We start from the raw sequence: 18862 nt of genomic DNA on the forward strand, positions 1-18862 counted from the left end.
AGTTTCTGAACTGTATTTATTTAAGTATGTATTAGGTTTGATCAGGAAACGATGAGTGACAAAGCTGAAAGACGGGGTTGCAAAATTCTGAAATATGATTTTAAATCTTTTGTAGTAAAAATGGCTTTAAAATCATAGGCGTCAGAAAAAGCATGTTAAGAAAAGTCACCATGTAGCAAATTAGCATCAAGTAAACAAACAAAAGCTGAATTATACTAGAAAATGTTATATAAATAGACTTAAGAGTGATAGGCAATTTAATGTTTTCCTCAATATTGTGATACATACATAAGTAAGGAATTTGTTCAGGCATGTTTTACTGCATAACTGCATAAATCCAGCAGAGTATCACATGCAGTGATTACCTCTGAGATTTGCTGAATATATATTATATATACCTACTCTAACAATATATAATAATATATAAAATCATCTAATAACATAACTTACTGATACTAATAAATAGTAAATAAATAATATATAATAGTAGTACTTATTGACTTATTTTATATCTCTTGTTCTTGCCCTTTGAAGTTAGATTTGTGACAATGTAAGTAGAACCTGAGATTCCTCACTGAGCAGAGCAGAGTAGAAATGCTAGTCAGAATTCGGTCCTGTTAAGAGACACGCTCGAAGAATCTCACTTCCTGTTCACAGCCAATACCTTCATAGAAGGCTAAAATTAAGAACCTAGCAGCTGTGTTAGCTCTGCATTGTTTCAGTACTCTCAGACAAATTCTGAAAGCTCATTTTAAAGCTAACTTGGAAAAGAGAGCCAGGCTGGAAATGAAAAATAATGGGATATATATATATATATACATATATATATATATACATACATACACACACATATACATATATATACATATATATGTATATATATTTATGCTTTTCCTACTGACTATAAAACTTCATTATGTTTTAAAGAGGTATTGTTTATGCCTTGAATTGTAATTTGGATTAAGTCTGTCTTGTGAATGTAAGTCAAGATGTGGTGTACATCTCACTGATGACTTGAGAAAGTACTGAGCAACCAGTCTTTTAATTAATTAACTAATTAAGTTTATATGTATGTTTGTGTCTGGGTAAGTACATGATATGAGTATGGTACATACTCATAGTGGTTTTATAGTGCCCAGAAAAAAAAAATAGAACATTAGATCTCCTGTAGCTGGGCTTATAGGCTGTTGTGAGATACTTAACATGGATGCTGGGAGTTAAAATGTGGTTCTCTGGAGGAGCAGGGAGGCTTCAAACCACTGAGCCAACTCCTCTACCACTAGCTGAAGATCTAAGCAAAAGTGGGAGTTTCTTTCAAACACAGGATCAGCCTCACCACCTGTCCTTCCTTTCTCTTGCCCTTCCTATTAGAGGTAGTTGTTCTGACTGGACTGGAGGGGAAGAAAATAGACTGTACTGTTTCCCTCCAGGGTTCCACCTCATGGAGGTATCAGATGCTCAATAGGAGAGTCTCACTGGGTGGGAGGAAACCTCTCTTAGAAAAGCATCTATTGGTAAAACACCTATGAGATGTCACAAGAACAATTCTAAATCTGTCTTGGCTCTAATGCTAAGTCATGTTTTACTGTAAATGATCTGATGGAGGCAGAAGGTAATAGCTTATCACTATGCTTAAGAGGAACATATAAATCAGCTTTGAATGATAACTATAATATATGTGACAGGCTGATAATACTTTGAAAGCTTTGTCACTTTTACTTTAAGCAGTTGAAAAAAATTTTTTTCCTTCTTCTTTTAGACAACTTATCTCTGTGTATCTCTGGCTATCCTGGAACTCATTCTGTAGAACATGTTGGTTGGCCTAGAACTTAAGTCTGTTTGTCTCTGCCTCCTAAGTGCTGGGATAAAAGGATTGCACCACCACCATTGGTTTGGCATCAAAGTTGTTTAAAATGGAGGGAGCTAAGCATGAACCCTGAACCTGGAAGTAAAGCATCGAGCTTCTGAACTTAGAGGCAAAACTAGAGTAGTCAGAAGCACATCACTTCTCTGCCTGGATTTCTACTTGTAGCCTATAAATCAATAAAAACAATATCTCCTCTAGCCTCTGGGTTATTGTGAAAATAAACCAACATGGAAGTTTCTTTTTGTACAAATACAAATAAATGTTATTATCTGTAATTACAAAAATACATTGTACATGTACAGATAGTGTACAGATAGTGAGTTAATGTGCTTTAAAAATAATGTCCAAGCTATTCATGGTGACCCATGCCTGTAAATGGGGAGGCTGAAGTGGGAGAATCTGAGTTTAAGGCCAGTGTGGGTTACAGAGTGAGAACCTACCTTAAGAACAAACAAGTGAAAATGAAAAACAAAATACCCAATATGAATTTAAAAGGTTTTGTGGGTTAAAGTACTGCTCTAGAAGTTTTATAAGTATTATCTTAATCTCCCAGATTGCTCATTTGGTATAATTATTTTATTTGTAGAACCAGTATGTAAGTGAGAAATGATATCATTTTCTTAAGTAACTATGCAGAGCATATTAGCTGTCCATTGTCATCCATCCATCTGTCCATCCATCCATCCATCCATCCTCCCTTGACTTTGTATATCAGAACACTGTTACTGTACCTTGATTTTTTTCTTGCCATAAACATTTATTATCATATGACTTACCTACATATTTTCTAATTTATCAGAAGTCTAAGAATTTTGATTGCTTTGATCTTTGGAATGCATAATATATAATTTAGTACAAATAAGTAGGATCATTCTACATTGAGCAAAAACAGATAATTTGACTTTGAAATGACTCTTTTATTTCCCAAGATTAGTCTACAATGCTAAAATTTGTGAGTTACTGTAAAAACTCTGGAGACAATTCAATAATTACTGTATTTCTGAACAATATGGAAATCCATATTTTAGTAGCAGTCAGTAGAGTGGGCCATAATATGTTGCCAGCTCCTCATAATTCTTTTAATTCATTATTTTGATAATAATTTTTAATATAGATATAAATCTTAAAATAATTAAAAAGAAGTGAAGATACTTCAGAACATATGTTATTTAAAAATGTTACCTTTGTTCTTATAAGTTTAAAAATTGAATATATACAAGTAAATTTAAACAAAGAGGTAAAAGACCTCTTCAGTGAAATCTGAAACACTGAGGATGAAAATAGAGGAGGACATAACTGGAAAGATGTCCCACGTTTACATATCAGTAGAAATGATGTTAACATGCCCATATCATCCAAAGATAGTGTGGTGGTTTGAATATGCTTGGCCCATGGGAAGTGGCACTGTTAGAAGGTGTGGCCTTGGTGAAACAGGTGTGGGTTTGGAGGAAGTGTGTCACTGTGTAGACAGCCCTTGGAGGGCTCTTATGCTTAAGCTCCACCCAGTGCAGAAGAGATACCCTCTTCTGGCTGCCTTCAGATCAAGATGTAGAATTCTCATCTCCTTCAGGCCATGACTGTCATGACTGCCATATTTCCCACCTTGATGATAATGGACTGAACCTCTGAACTGTAAATCAGCCTCAATTAAGTGTTTTCCTTTATAAGAGTTGCCTTGGTCATGTTGTGTCTTTACAGCAATGGAAAACCAAACTAAGACAGCTGGCTACATATTTAATGCCATGACTCAGAACACCTATGACTTTCTTCATCAAACTATGAAAATGTTTCTAAAGTTCATGTGGAACCACAAAACAGAACAAAACAAACAAACAAACAAACAAAAACACCATTAAAAAACAAAAAACACAAAAACCTCCAAGTAGCCAAAGCAAGTGCAAACAAGAAGGACAAAGCATGGGATATTTTACTGCTTGAGTTCAAAGTAGACTAAGTCATAGTAATTAAAGCAGCATGGCATGGGCCTGAAAAAGAGACAAAGGGGTAAGTGAGAGGGCTCAGCAGGTAAAGGAGCTCGCAGCCAGCTCTGATGACCTGAGTTCCTGTAACACAAATGGTGGAAGGAGAGAAACAACTCCTGTCAGCCCATCCTCTGGTCTCTGCTTATGCACACCAGCATGCGCACACATAGAATAATAAATAAATAAATGGCCATGTATCAATGGAACAGATCAGATTACTTAGAAGAAAACTTGCACTCAGAGTCCACTGATTTCCAACAAAGGGTACTAAAAACATATATTGGAAAAAAAACTTAAAAAATAAATGGAACTGAAAAAGCTAGATATGCACATGAAGCTAGAGTCCCATGCTCTCATCAGCTATGGAAACCAGCTCAAAGTGGATTAAACACAAAGATAGAAAAGCAGCCACGCCAAAGCTATGTAGACACTAGAAGAAAACAGAAGAAGCAGAGTCAGATGTTAGAATAGGGAAATGTTCAGGGGAGGTCTTGAAGATCACAGGAAGCGAAAGCAAAACAGACAAACAGAATTCTATCACATAAAAGATTGAATGTTCAGCAAAGCAACAGTTCACAGAGTGAAGGGATAACTCAAGGGTATGAGGAAATAAAATATGTGGATGCTGTGTATCCGTGAGGGGGTTCATACCAAAATATAAAATTCCCCCAAATCCTTAGGAAACTATAACAAACAAACAAACAACAACAAACCATAAAACCCAAACAAAAACTGGAAACAATGGCCAAAGCAATATCGAGCAAACCCTACCAAAGCAAAAAGCATTATACTACCTGAAAAAATACTGTCAGAACTATAGCAATGAAAATGATGTAGGTGGCTAGAGATGCCTAGCTAATGTGCATGAAGCCCTGGGTTCTGTTGCCACCACTACTACTACTACTACTACTACTACTAATAATAATAATGATAATAAAATAAAAAAGAGAAAAGAAAAAAATGGTATTGTGGTCTGTGCTTGTAAATCCCAAAGTAGGGAGGTGGAGACAGGAGGATTAAGATTATCTCTATCTATATAACAAATTAGGAGCCTAAATTCAAAACCTGGAACATTCACATTAATGCAAAAAGTAATTGTGTGGTGGTGTACACAAGCAAGCAAGAAGCTGAAGGAAATAAAACAGGAGGGATTATGGGTTTAAGGCCAGACAGTACTCTATTCTTTTTTTACAGTCCAGTCATCATTCCCCCTTCTGTTCTGCCTTCAGACAGTCCTGAGTGAGGTATCTCAGACCCAAAAGGATATGCAAGATATGCATGGTATGTACACACAAATAAGTGGATATTAGCCCCCCCTAAAAGTACAGAATACCCAGGATACAATCCACAAAACTCAAGAAGATTAACAAGCCAAAGGGCTCAAATGAGGATGCCTCAATCCCACTTGGGAGTGAGAAGAAAGCAGAGGGCAGAGGGAAGGATGTTGGTGGGAGAGGAAAAAAGGAGGGAAGCCCTGAAGGCCAGCAGAATGAATGGAAATATGCAACCTCAGGAGGTGGGAGGTGGAGGGACCCTCTAGAATGACCAGAGACCTGGACTATGGAAGACTCAGGACTCAAAGGGAGAGGGACCTTAGATGAAGTAAGTGCCCTGCAGTGGGGAGAGGGAACTTGCAGAGTCCACAAATAGTAGAAAGGCAGGGCATCGAGTGGAGGGATGGGGTTGCCATCCCACAGTCAAAAACTCTGACCCAGAATTGTTCCTGTACTCTCACTCTTTCCTGGACATAGTAGAGTATGCCTGGAATCTGGAGACTGGGCAAACTGGTCATGTCCTTGTGGCCAATCATAGCAAGACCTCATCTCCAAAAAACCTGAAAATGTGTAACAACAACAACAACTACCAATAACCCAAATCAAAACCAATAAGAAAGGGTAGATTGGAAGCTCCGCTATTAAGTGTGTGCTTGCTGCCCAAGTATGCATAACTAAGACTGCCTTGCTAGCTTCACATAAAAAGCCAAGGGCAATGCTCTGTGCCTGCCAATTGGGAAGCAGAAACACGCAACTTTGTCATTCATCCCACTTACCCCAAATCTGTGAGCTCCAGATTCAGTGGGAGACCTTGTTTCAAAGAACAAGATGAGGAGTGACTGAGGAAGACAGATACCTGATTTCAACCTCTGATCTGCACACACACGCACACATCTGCATGTGTAGCGGATTAGAACTTGTAGTTTGCCTGGGAGGCATTTCCCACTGGTCAGAGGGAATGGCTTTTGGATGAAGAACTGCTAGATTCGTTGGTTTGAAATCTCTGATCCAGCACAGCCTGCTCCCTGAAATGTTTGAGAGAGTCTTAAAAGATTTTGCTGAAAAAGAGCTAAAATCGGCTTTCTAGGGAGAAAAGCCAGGAGAGGTCAAGAGGCCTCCAGAGGAGGAGGGACTGCCTTACAATCAAGTTCCTGACAAGGAGGTGAATGGCTGGACACCTGCTTAACGGAGGAACTGTGCAAGAGGGAAACAGCCACTTAGTCCCGTTGAGTGCACTGGGACAGAGGAGGGAGGCAGAGTGAAAGGGAGAGTGGGAGCCCGAGCCACCTGGAGGTCGCCTCCAGGCAAATACATTAACCTCCTCAGAGGAGCTGAAGAGCAGAGGGAGCCTAGGTGCAGTCTGGAAATGAAACTGGCCGGAGCATCCAGCAAAACGAATCTCCGTGTAGAGTGCCCTCCACTAACACACTCTGGAAATGACTTTGAAATTACATCAGTTCACTCTCCAGTACTGCTCAGAAGGAAGATCTAATGGAAAGGAGAAAATAAAAAGATTTTAAAAATTAATTGCAAGACAAAACAAAAAAGCCAAAATTTCCAATTCCTTGCCTGGTGTTTTGCTTGGGATGGAAGACATTAATTATGCATGTGACTTCTAACTAAACACAGTCGCCTAATGGAGTAGCAAAGGCTACAGAGGAAAGTCTTGAATTCCAGGGAAAACCTCAGTTGACTTCAAAATGACAACCATCAGAGCGGGTCCTGCTTCACAGTCACATTAGAGCGCTGTCTTATGCAAAGAAAAAGAGGAAACAGGTTTACTCACCTCTCTTCCCTGAGGGATTCCAAAAATTTGGAGCGTAAGCAGAACAGAAAAAATGGCACCGTGTTACAGAGTATTTGTAAAGAAGCCACCAGAATAGTTCCAATTGCACTGCAGCAGAGAGCACAGTGGTGTTTCTGTGCTGTGTTTCAGGGAAGTCAATTGTAGGTTACAGATTAAAAAACAAACAGCATCTATACGATAATTATACTTTTAGCAAGTATTTTTTCAGTGACTACATTGACTGTATTACAAACACTACATTTTAGTTTCCACAAAATACATGGGAACATTAGCTGTACCTGTTCGGTGGCAGCACATTCTGAAATAGGATACTTGGTCAGATTAAAAGCAATTTAGAAGGGCCTTAGACTCTGATGATAAACTCTTTCAGAGCAAGACAAAGACGACGACGAAACACACCTATATTTTTATCATATGATATTTTCTTTGTAGCATGGCCGTGATTCTAGCCCAGAAAACATCCTCCTGGGAATTCATTTCAAATTATTGAAGCAGCTGTTTCTTCAGTTTAAAATAAAATATCCATAACAAGTTCACACATGACAGATGCAAGCTAAAAACTAGATTCCACAGTGTGAGCTAAAAGCAGATGTTTTGAATGATCATATTTATAACCAGATACAATAAATCTTAGTTATCTATAGTAAGGCTTCATGAACACTTTTTTTCCCCAAGAATTTGCTTAAATATAGGTCCTGCAGTTTCTCATATTTTACTGAGAACTAGATTCCATTAAACATAAATATTCTATAAATTCACATGTATTTGGTCTGTTTTTTTTCAACTTGTTTCATCTGCTTCCTCAAAACTAAAAGCACAGTGAGGACACCAACATTTATGGTGTTTATTTAAGTCTACATATCTCCTCCATTCAGCTCAAAACCAGGAAATTCTCTCTGTACTCACAACTGCCGAGTAGAGAGTTTTAAGTCTTAGGAGATCAAGACAGTGAGACCACTGCGGGTCTATAGAAAATGTTAATATGTAGTAGGATGTAAAGACATTGGCTGGTAATGGGGCTCTGATAATGCCTGGGTTCCCTCCAAGCATGACAAAACAAAAACAAAAACAAAACAAAAACAAAAAAACCCAGAGATTTAATGAAAACATATAGAAAATGCGATGCAAAAAGGAAGATATCAGTCAGTTACAAAATCATGAATGTTTTTGATTAATGTTCACTGTCCCACATTTTCAAACAAAATGATCATATCATAGGACAAAAAACTCCCAACTTGTTTAGCATCCCAACATGGGTGTGCTCCATCTTTGGTATCTATTGCTAATATAACTTGGGGACATAGCTCCCAAGCTTTCTCATGTCCTTACTATGTGATTGTTGTCAAAAACAGATACAACAATCTCTCTCTCTCTCTCTCTCTCTCTCTCTCTCTCTCTCTCTCACACACACACACACACACACACACACACACACACACACAGAGCTTTCCAGGATAGGTTTATGTTTGGCCAGCTACATACTGAGACTCCTGTCCAACTCCTGTCGGGCTATCTTTCACTGCTACCCCGTCCATGGCAAAGCCCTTGGGAGAACCTTATGCTGTGGCTAGAGGTCATCACCTCAGCATGATGCTCCTCATTTTGCTGTAGGACTTCTATGCAGAGCTCTGCAAGATGAAGAACCTCTTCCAGCTTCCTGGCAGGAGTTGCCTGGTTCATGGTCTCTGTTTAAAAAAATAAAATCATAATGTTACCTTGAAAATACAAAGCCAGACATGTCCTAAGATGTAATGACGATCAGAGTATTGAAATGGCACAAGGAAGCACACTTTTGAGAGCTAAGGGATGCACGGAACACAATTGAGTACATTGTCTTTAAAAAGCCAGTTCACCAGATTGCAGAAAATATTTCACCCACAAAGCAATCACAGATCTGCAAGTGCTTTGCCATTTAGCACACAAGAACTAACAGGTGCAACAGCACATTAGATGCTCAACTTCTGCAACAAACAAGTTACAATTCTGCTCAAGGTCAGAAACACAAAGAGAGCAGACAGCACTGTCTTTTCCCTCCCTCTACATTGTATTATCAATACAATGCAGTTCTCACCGGATGAGTCATTCCTGGCATTAGCAAACCCCAGGTTTTTTGTTGCTATTTGAATTCTCAGTTCATGTTGATCTCAAATCCCGAGGAGTACAAAGTCACCTAAAACAACTCTGACAACAGGCAATTAACTGGTTTTCTCTCCTGTGTGCCTGCTGTCATCTCAGTCTACTACCAAACTCGGTGGTTGAGGGGGGTGGAGGAGCAGGTTAGGGAAGGGCGGACACCTTCTTCGAATTTGAAGGTATCCTTAGCATTCAGCTAAATTGGTGTAAAGGGACAGAACACAACAAGGTGAAGTGCAGCTTCCAGAAATTCAGTAAGAGAAGGCAGAATAGTCTATTTCAAAGACTCCAACAGACTGGCAGAAATCAGGTGCCCTATGCGACACAACTCTCTTAAAACAAATTCTTGTACAACGTAGAGTCATTTTCTTTTATCTGTCAGGAACAACAGGGAACAGATATTCTCCACTATGGGAAGTAAAGGGGACGAAGTAAGAATATCAGGGTGACAATTGCAGCGGGTGGTTCTGTTCGAGTTTTGACATGGGTTCTCCTTAAATAGCCCAGAATGGCCTGGGACTCCTGTATAATCCAGGCTAGCCTCAAACTTAGGATCTTCTTGTTCTCTCAGGTACTGGGATCACAGACACAACCCAGTATGCCTTCCAAACAAATATATCTGTCATTGACTTTCTGGTCTTTTTTTCTTCTCTTCATTTCTCCCTTCTAGGCTAATATGTCCTTATCTCAAACGATTCAACATCCCAGATCACAACAGAAGGGATGTTTGGACAACTATCAGTTCATCCACCTGTTTCAAGATCATTCTGAAATTCTTCAACAGAGGTGAAGCAAGGTAGCTCACGACTCAGCGTGGCAGCCCATTTCATGTGGAGGCGCTTCAATCTATTTAGTGAGGATAACGGGAACCTTCAAAGTTCTGAAAACAAACATGCATGCTGTATAAAGAGAGGAGAGAGAGACGTAAAGGAAGCATGGTCACCGGGGAATAGCATATGACCTGTGTAGGAGAACTTTAGGGCAGACAAGGTTTGTGAGAGGAGGTTTGGGGACGATTTATACAGGTGACAGTTCTTGGAGAAGTCAGGCACAGCCAAGCACGAGCTTCTGAAGTATCATTTGTAAGCCATTTTAAAAATATCTATAACTCTCAGGGTTAGAGAGATGAAATGAAAACATCTAAAAAGCGATGAAGGTAAGGCTTGGGCCTTGTGTGTTCTTTACCTAAGACTGGATGAATCTATCAAGAGAGCCAATGCAGTATGCCCTAGGACCTCAGAAGAGATTGTAATGTATGCAGCAGTGTGTTCATCAAGGTGTGGAACAGAGATTCTGTGGAGCCTGAATGAAAGGTGGACTCTTGGAAGATGATAGCCGATTGAAAAGAAGACACAAGCGACCATGTCATTAATTAAAGTCCTGCTATGTCAACAAGATGCTAAGAATCACGGATCCTATGATCTTTAAGCTTCCCTGTAACTTAGAGAATTTAGAGTGGCTTAAACAATTGGGTTTTAAGACAGGTGTTGTGGGACCATAATGCCTATGGTTCTGGAGGGAAGGTCAACGAAGAAGCTTCAGCCTGGATAATTCAAATGTGAGGATAGTAGGAGTTGGGTTCCCGCCCACCCCCCCCCCCCCCGTCTCAACCTGGCACTTTAAAGCTGGCTGACCCACTATAAACCCTACAGTGAATTTATTACCCAGAAAGTTCCTATGCTTCACCCCTTGTTTGACCTTATAAAGTCCCTCTCCACCCCGCCCTGTAAAACCTGAGTGTGCAGACGTAGCATCTTCTAACACCCCTGTCCTGGCCACAGGGGCACAACCACATAAACCTTGTCTGAAAGACCCCTCTCCACAAATAAACGGACTAGTCCCCCCCAGCTGTTTGCCCTGTGTGTTCTTTGCTTCCTCCCCGATCGCTGACCTCCAGGTTAAGCTTCCCTCCTCCCAGCCAAGTTCTGTGTTCAGTGGGCCTGGCCTTAGACCCTAAGTGGCAGCAGGCTCCTTTAATCTCAACACTTGGGAGGCAAAGGCAGGTGGGTCTCTGAGATCAAAGCCAGTCTGGTATACAGAGTGAGTTCCAGGAAACTTTGGGTTTTATGTTTTGAAATGTATATTTTACATATATGTATGTGTCTATATGTGTGTGTGTGTGTATACATACACACATATAAAATGTAGATTTAAAAACGATTAATAAGTACAATCTTCCCCCCAGAGCTCCTAGGGACTAAACCACCAACCAATGAGAACCCATGGCGCCAAGTACATATGTAGCAGAGGATGGATGGCCTTATCTGGCATCAGTGGGAGGGGAGGCCCTTGGTCCTGTGTAGGCTCGATGCCCCAGTGTAGGGGAATGCTAGGGTGGTGAGGTGGTAGTGGGTGGGTGTATGGGGGAACACCTCACAGAAGCAGGGGTAGGGGAGATGGGATAGGGGGTTTGTGAAGGGGAAATTGGGGTAACAGTTGAAATGTAAATGAATAAAATTTCCATTAAAAAAAAACCCTTGTATTTCCAACATATTTTAGGATATTGTTTACTGCATCCTTAAAGCCATCCTGAAAACTAAGGAATCAGGACTTCTGCTGTTGGGTTCAGACTAGTTAAGACAATTTCAAGGTCATATAGTTACTTGCTGAGATTTAATTAAACCTTATCAAGTGATCAGTCCTCGACATACAAGCAATACTAAAGAGATCTGGCAGACTGTAAATACAACAACCATAACCACCACCACCACCACCACCACCACCACCACCACCACCACAACACACACACACACACACACACACACACCATTTAAAACTGATGTCATGGTTTTGGTTAGGCATTGTGGAGGACATAAAAGGAGTCGAGGATGAGGGAGAATAGAAACAATGTAGATGCAGGGCTCATGGATGAAGTTCTCAAAGAAATAGAGTAGATAGATAAGTAGATGATAGATAAGCAGATAGGTAGGTGGCTAGACAGACAGACAGACAGATGGACAGAGGATTTTATATATAGAGAGAAAATATATGAGTATTAATTCTTGGATGGTTTCGGAGGTTCCTGCCTTTAATCCCATTGTTTGGGAAGGAGAGGAAGTCTGCTTCTTTTGAATTCCAGGGCAGCCAGCACTGCACACTAACACAATTTCTCAACCACCAACCAATCAACCAATGGACATCAACTAAGAGAATCTTCTGAATCATTTGTCTCCTTTTTTATTTCAAATTCTCTGAGTATTGACTATATTTACATAGTCAATAGTAGCCACCAGTTATGCAATAGAAAAAAAATGAGACAACTAATTGTTATTTATGAGTGAATGTGTTAAAATCAGCTTTTACGTTTGATATTGTTCTAAACAAAAATGTTGAGAGCATCCTGTGTCCCTGGTGGAACTTAAAAACTCTTTAAACATTTTATTCTTCCCAGATAAAGTTTACTGAGAGGAGAGAAACTTTGTCCTTGAACATAATGGCCACTCTTAATACTTTAAATAAGTAGCATTATTTATCAAGCACAATGTGTATACACCCTTGGTTTTCACCCAGTTTTGACTACAGCCAAGAAGCTTAATGTACTCCACAGGTAGAACCTTGTTAGATAACAAGGTTATCGACAGCTCCATTAAAATCTACACTGAATATCTGAAACTAGAGTTCCTCTTTAAGATGTTTGCTTCCAGTATCTTTGTAACAATTCTTCCACATTACAAATGTTGATGTTCTTGAAGCTTTACTTCAATTTGTGAGTTGTTATAATACATTTCAAAGAGCGACATTTAAAACAAATATGCCCAAAGCAGAGAGGGTCCTTTGTGAATTTGGGTGCATTACTCATGGCTGCAATCTTTCCTCATTCTGGAACACTTTTTTTTTTTCCATTTTCTATGATAACCGTCCTTGGCTCCCCAAAGCATATTCTTTTAATTATTCCTCTGTACATTTAAGAAGAGATCCCACTGGGGGAAGATGGGGAGATGGGAAGCTGCAAGCAGACAGACTGACTGCAGTATGCTTTAATTAGGATTTAGAACTTCAAGGAGCCCGTGGACTCCTAGGATATGCTCCCTGGCTGTTTCCCTTGTTGCCATTTCTTGTCAGGGTCCCACGTGGTGGGAGAGGAGTGACATTCATGGTAAAGGTTGCAGGGGCACCTGGGAAAAAGATCAATTAGATCATTTCTCTTTCCCCATATATAATATGTATAATATGTATAATTTGTGATGCTTTTGACATAAAATTTTAAACTATTTAATCAACAAAATGTAAAGAGCCCATGTAAACTTTATGATTTGACCTTATCATAATTGATGAGATTTTTTAAGTGTCTTGAACACACACACACCCCTGTGAGCTATTTGTTCCACACCATTAACTCTTTAGGCTTTTCTGCTGGCTCAGGACATTTCTCCTGGACAACGATGCAGTTGGAAAGTCTACGTTTTTATTTGTTTTCTGACCTCTCTATAGGTGAGTGGCCATGTGCCAGAGCCTAGGACAGTCAGACTCCGGGGACTCTTAAAATTGGCCAATCCTCTTGGGCCTTCTGACCTCAAGAGGGAAGAAGGTGGGAAATTAGATAACTTCTTTCCCATTAATCTAATGGCCCATCCCCCACTTGCCTGACACTGTAGAACTGGTGAGTAGGTTGGATGGTTCTGAAATACAGTCTTTGAAATTGGCACTCTAGAGAAGACAAATATGAAGACTGCCTCACAGAGGTGTGGGAGAATGTGGGAGAAGTTCCTAAGCCTCACATATTTTTGTCATGTGAGACAATTAAGCATAGAGAACAGGGCACCCAGTGATGTGCTCTCTGCAATCTAAATGATGCTACAGTTCTAGGAGTGCTGAGATTCTGATTGCTGGCATCCACAGGTGGATTATCCTCAGCTGTGCCCCACTCCAGCATGCATCAGAGTCCCTGCAGATCTTTCTGAAACACAATGGCCTGGCAGCACCTACACAGTGTCTGATTCGGCTGTCTTGGGAAAGGCCTGAGAATTTGCATTTTGAAATGGTTGCCAAGTAATGATCCTGATGCTGTTCTCTCAGGATCAAAGTGTCTGAACGACTGCCACTCACAAAAGATGGAGTTAGGCACAAAGGCAATCTGTGTGAAGTCTATTTCTTTCCTTGCTTGAAATTAAGCAACACCCGTCCCCATTTTTAAAAATAAATCTTTGCAAGTGTCTCTTTGTGTGTATGAGTGTGGGCAGGAGCATGATATGGCGTGTGGGCAAAGGTCAGAAGAGAGCCTCACCTCTGACCTTATTTGAGGCGTTTTTTTTTTTTTTTTTTTTTTCACTGCTACATATGCCAGGCTACCCAGCCTGTGAGTGTCTGAGCATCTCTAGTCTCTGTTTCCATCTTGTTGTAGGAACACTCGGGTTACATGGGTTCGTCCGACCTGAACTCAATCTCTTTGGCTTACATAGAAAGCATTTTACCTACTGAGCTACCTTCCCAGACCTCAGGGATCTATCTTTATAGAGACCTCATTTAGAACAAAGGTGACTTTTTTCTTGTGGCATATGAATAGTTTGCATTTCTGCTGGGTTATCATAAAAATACCATTCATAACTGGGCAATTCTGTGTATGAATGAAAATAATCTGCAGTGGTATGACCTACCTACAGTTGCTTCGAATCCATAAAAATGCTAATGCCTTAATTGTTTGAAAACAGTAAGCCTGTGGCCTCCTAGTTCCATGCCTCCCTTTGGGACCAGCTCATTTAATGACCCTGTCATTGAAAGCACGGTTCCAATGAATATTGCTTTAGAATTAGTTATGCTAATAACACAGCACTTTATACTAATTCTGCTGTAGTTACTGTCACATTAAATAGTTTATCTGGATTAGCCTTAATGTGAGTAAATTTATATTTAGGCCAACAGCAGATGGTAATGATGCAGGACACTGGTGAGTATGCCTCTGACAGCTAGAGAAGATTTAAAGATAGTGATTTACATAAAACAACAGTATGTGGTGGCCCGTGACTGACAGGTCATAATGTGAGGTCTGCAAATGGAGAAAAGTCATTGATTCTATATGAGACTTTCTTTAGGAGGATTTTTGAGGCAGAGCTACAACCTCCCCTCCACTTAATATCCTTCAAATAGGGGATGAAGAGAAAGCTCAGAGGTCAAGGGCACTTGTTGCTCTTTTGTTGAGGACCTGGGTTCAATTCCCATCACTTCCATGGTGGCCTACAATCATCTGTGACCCCAGTTACAGGGGATCCAACAGGCATGCACTCAGTGCACATATGTGCATACAGGCAATACCTTCATACACATAAAGTAAAATAAATCCAAAATTAAAGGCTGCTGCTGCTGGAATATGACCTCCACTCAGAAACATCTGTTACAAGACGCTATAGTATATGACTTATATATACTTATATATAACTGAGGCTATGTTTTTATTAAGACCACACATATCTCTAAGTTTGCAGAGAGAAATAGAGGCACACATCTCCAGCAGTGTTTCTAGCTGTGAAAGTTTCCTACCCTTCAGAGGTATATGTATACATATATGTATCTGTGTGTGTGCACGTGCACATATGTTGTGCATTTCATTCATACTGTGTATATATAGATATAGATAGATAGATAGATATCTACCTACCTACCTACCTATCTTCTATCTATCTGAGTTTAGTGTTGGCTTTCTGGCTACTTAGCCATGCTCTGTAAGTAAGAACCCCTTCCTAATCTCCCAAACCATGCTATCTGTGCAGGTTTTGAGCACTTCGAAACTGCCGAGAAGGAGGGAGAAGCCTGTCAGTTTGCATTACTCTGATTTGGAAAAGGACTTCCTAATACATTTGAGCTGTTCATATTAACAAGGTGCTGCAGGAGCCACACTGTTACATGTCACTTGGTTTACCTGTTGACACATGTTGGTAAATAAATACGGGGTCACCAATTGCGTGCCTTCAAGCTGTGACCCCGGAGAACTACAGACTACAGAACCTCTTGTGAGAGGGGGGAAGCTTATTATTTCAAGACAGCACTTCTCTGTGAATCGCATTCCATATGGAAGTTAAAAAAAATAAATAAATAAAGCAGAACCAAACAACAAATCCGTGACATACTGTCAAGTGAGCTGAGCAGACTGACATCGTTTTTGAGACCTTTTCGGAAGCAGGTGTTGAATGCCTGTAATGAGATTTTCATGCATCTTCCAAGGAATGAGGAGAGACTTTAGCAAGAGCTTTCGGAGTGTCACGCATCAACAGCGGAGGGGTAGTTCCTGCTGGGGAGCACACAGAAGGGACCCTACAGGAATGCTCCTTGTTTCTCATGGTCTCACCTGGGATTTCTTTCACAGGGCACCTCTTTTTCAAAGGTTGGTTTTAAGAAGAATGTAAGGTTTTTTTTTCCAGTAATAAGGGACTCTGTAAATTAAAAGTATCCTGACTTATGATTTAGCAGGGTCATCCATTTCTATATAAAAAAAATGAAGGAACTAAAATGGAATATGCTATGTTTTTTTTTAAAGTTATAACAGGTGGTTTCAAGTGGAGCTATAAAGCAAGTGGAGAATACTGACTAAAGAGGTTAAAAAACATATCCTGGCATACATAAAAGGAAGAGGCTACATTCATGGGGTAGGCGTGAGCACTTCCTTTATTTCATGGACATATTATAATTTTGATGAACAAAGAGCTGAATTATAGAGCAGATTTAGATTTTACCTTTAAAAATTATCTTCCGCAGTCATGGCTGATGTCTCTCTCTCTACTTAGGCTACTTCCTAATCTAAAGGCGATCCTTTGAGTTTCTTTTTTTTTCTCATTGGCTTCTGCTGCTTGTGGACGTTGTACATCGTGGTGCGGAGCCTAGTGCGCACCACGATGTACAACGTCCACAAGCAGCATCTTTTAATCTGCGGTCAGAATACTAGAGGTTCAGGGTTCCTGGATAAAAAACACATAGCATGGATCCAGAGCCCTTGCTTTTGTTCAAAGTCCTAAAAGGACAGAAGCATTCCCTGCCTAGTTGTGGAGGTCTCAGTTGTGGAACTGACTCACCTGTAAGAATAATTATCCTCGATCAGTTCCTTGGAGTAGTCCATGGAACCCTTTATGGACTTGGTCATTTTCTCCATATCCACCATTGTCTTCTCATGTTGTGATTTAATGATGTTGAATTCAGTGTTCATCCTGTAGTTCAAATCTTCACACTTGTAAAGTTCCAGGACTCCACACATTTCCTCCATGTCANTGCTGATCTTCCTCATATACAATTTCAGTTCTTCTACTTCNTTTNTATTTGATGTCTGATTAGTGATGTTGGAATTTTCAGATGAAGCAGACCCTGGAGAATGAAAAACANAAATGAATTTGCATACTTGATGGCCCAGGGGCAGGGGAGACCATTCTGAGTCCCAAGGACGTTGTACATCGTGGTGCGCACTAGGCTCCGCACCACGATGTACAACGGCCACAAGCAGTGAGAATAGTTATCCTCGATCAGTTCCTTGGAGTAGTCCATGGAACCCTTTATGGACTTGGTCATTTTCTCCATATCCACCATTGTCTTCTCATGTTGTGATTTAATGATGTTGAATTCAGTGTTCATCCTGTAGTTCAAATCTTCACACTTGTAAAGTTCCAGGACTCCACACATTTCCTCCATGTCATTGCTGATCTTCCTCATATACAATTTCAGTTCTTCTACTTCATTTATATTTGATGTCTGATTAGTGATGTTGGAATTTTCAGATGAAGCAGACCCGGTTCCTCCCAGGCGGGACTCTGGGCTCCAAGCACGGGGCACACGTGCTGCGGCTTCATCGCGCTGGCCCGCGCCTGCTGACCGACGGAGCGCACGGACATGGACGCCCTCTGCCTGCTGTGCCTCCCTCGCTGGGATCGCGGTCACTGCGGCCCAGGCTCCTGCCCGGGGCCACTCACAGGCCCTCCTGCGCTCTCTGGCTTCCGCAGCGCTCGCCAGGCTCCGCACTGATCCCTTCCTCTGTTAGCACCTCGCAACCATGGGAGTGCAGCTCCAAGGCACAGGGCGAATGCTTGGCTCCTCAAGCCGACATTACCCAGGATAAGCTTTTTTTAAGGGTGATACTATGTTTATAAATAGAAGGAAATGATCTAGAAAGAAGACCTGGGAACTATCCACAGGAGTAAGAAGAGCTATGTGTTGAAGTAGCAATTATCCAAAAAGATGTAAGTATAATTGAGATCAACATTACGGGACAGTTGGACTGGCTCTGAAGATTATTTGGGTTGTATCATGAACAATGTTTCCTTCCCAGGTCAGAATGTCATAGGAACTTTGATCTCACACTTAAATGTAACATGCCTTAGGATAATTGAGAGCACCCACCTTCTTTCACAGGTCAGCACTGTGGGCTTCGACTGTCTGTTCCCCTACAAACACCTACACCCTTGCCACCCTGGATCTTCAATTCTTTAGCACCAAAGGATGAGTGCTGGCAAGATTCATTCCAACTTGAGGAGTGGAACACTAAAGTCAAAGGGAATCTGTAGTTTTTCCAGTACCCATACACAGAGAAGCATATTCTACCACTGTTCTGGACCTACCCTCAGAGAAAGCAGGCAGGAAGGAATGGAGATCAACTTAAGAGTGCAGAACCATTTGCCTAGGAATTTCATAAATTCATTCTTTTTAATAGCTGAGTGGTACTCCATTTTATAAATGTACCACATTTTCTTTATTCCTCTGTTGAGGGACATCTGGGTTATTTCCAGCTTCTGGCTATTATAAATAAGGCTGCTATGAACATAGTGGAGCATGTGTCCTTCTTACTGGTTGGAACATCTTCTGGATATATGCCCAGGAGAGGTATTGC

At 40.6% G+C, this 18862-nt stretch overlaps 1 protein-coding gene across 10 annotated transcripts in view; it reads right to left on the bottom strand.

Annotated features, from left to right (window-relative positions):
* Positions 1 to 18862, bottom strand: part of Cadps2 (calcium dependent secretion activator 2) — a 534832-nt gene that overhangs the window by 84813 nt on the left and 431157 nt on the right. For 5 of the 10 annotated variants that reach the window (XM_029478701.1, XM_029478705.1, XM_029478703.1 and 2 more), the window contains 2 exons: positions 8512 to 8615; positions 6910 to 6918 (listed from right to left, as the gene is read on the bottom strand). In XM_029478701.1, the coding sequence (XP_029334561.1) occupies positions 6910 to 6918; positions 8512 to 8615 (113 nt within the window). The remainder of the gene's footprint in view (positions 1 to 6909; positions 6919 to 8511; positions 8616 to 18862) is intronic. The other 5 variants (XM_021164381.2, XM_029478707.1, XM_029478706.1 and 2 more) reach the window with 1 other exon arrangement.

This window comes from Mus caroli, chromosome 6 (assembly GCF_900094665.2).
Source record: "Mus caroli chromosome 6, CAROLI_EIJ_v1.1, whole genome shotgun sequence".
In the NCBI taxonomy this organism is placed as follows: Eukaryota; Metazoa; Chordata; class Mammalia; order Rodentia; family Muridae; genus Mus; species Mus caroli.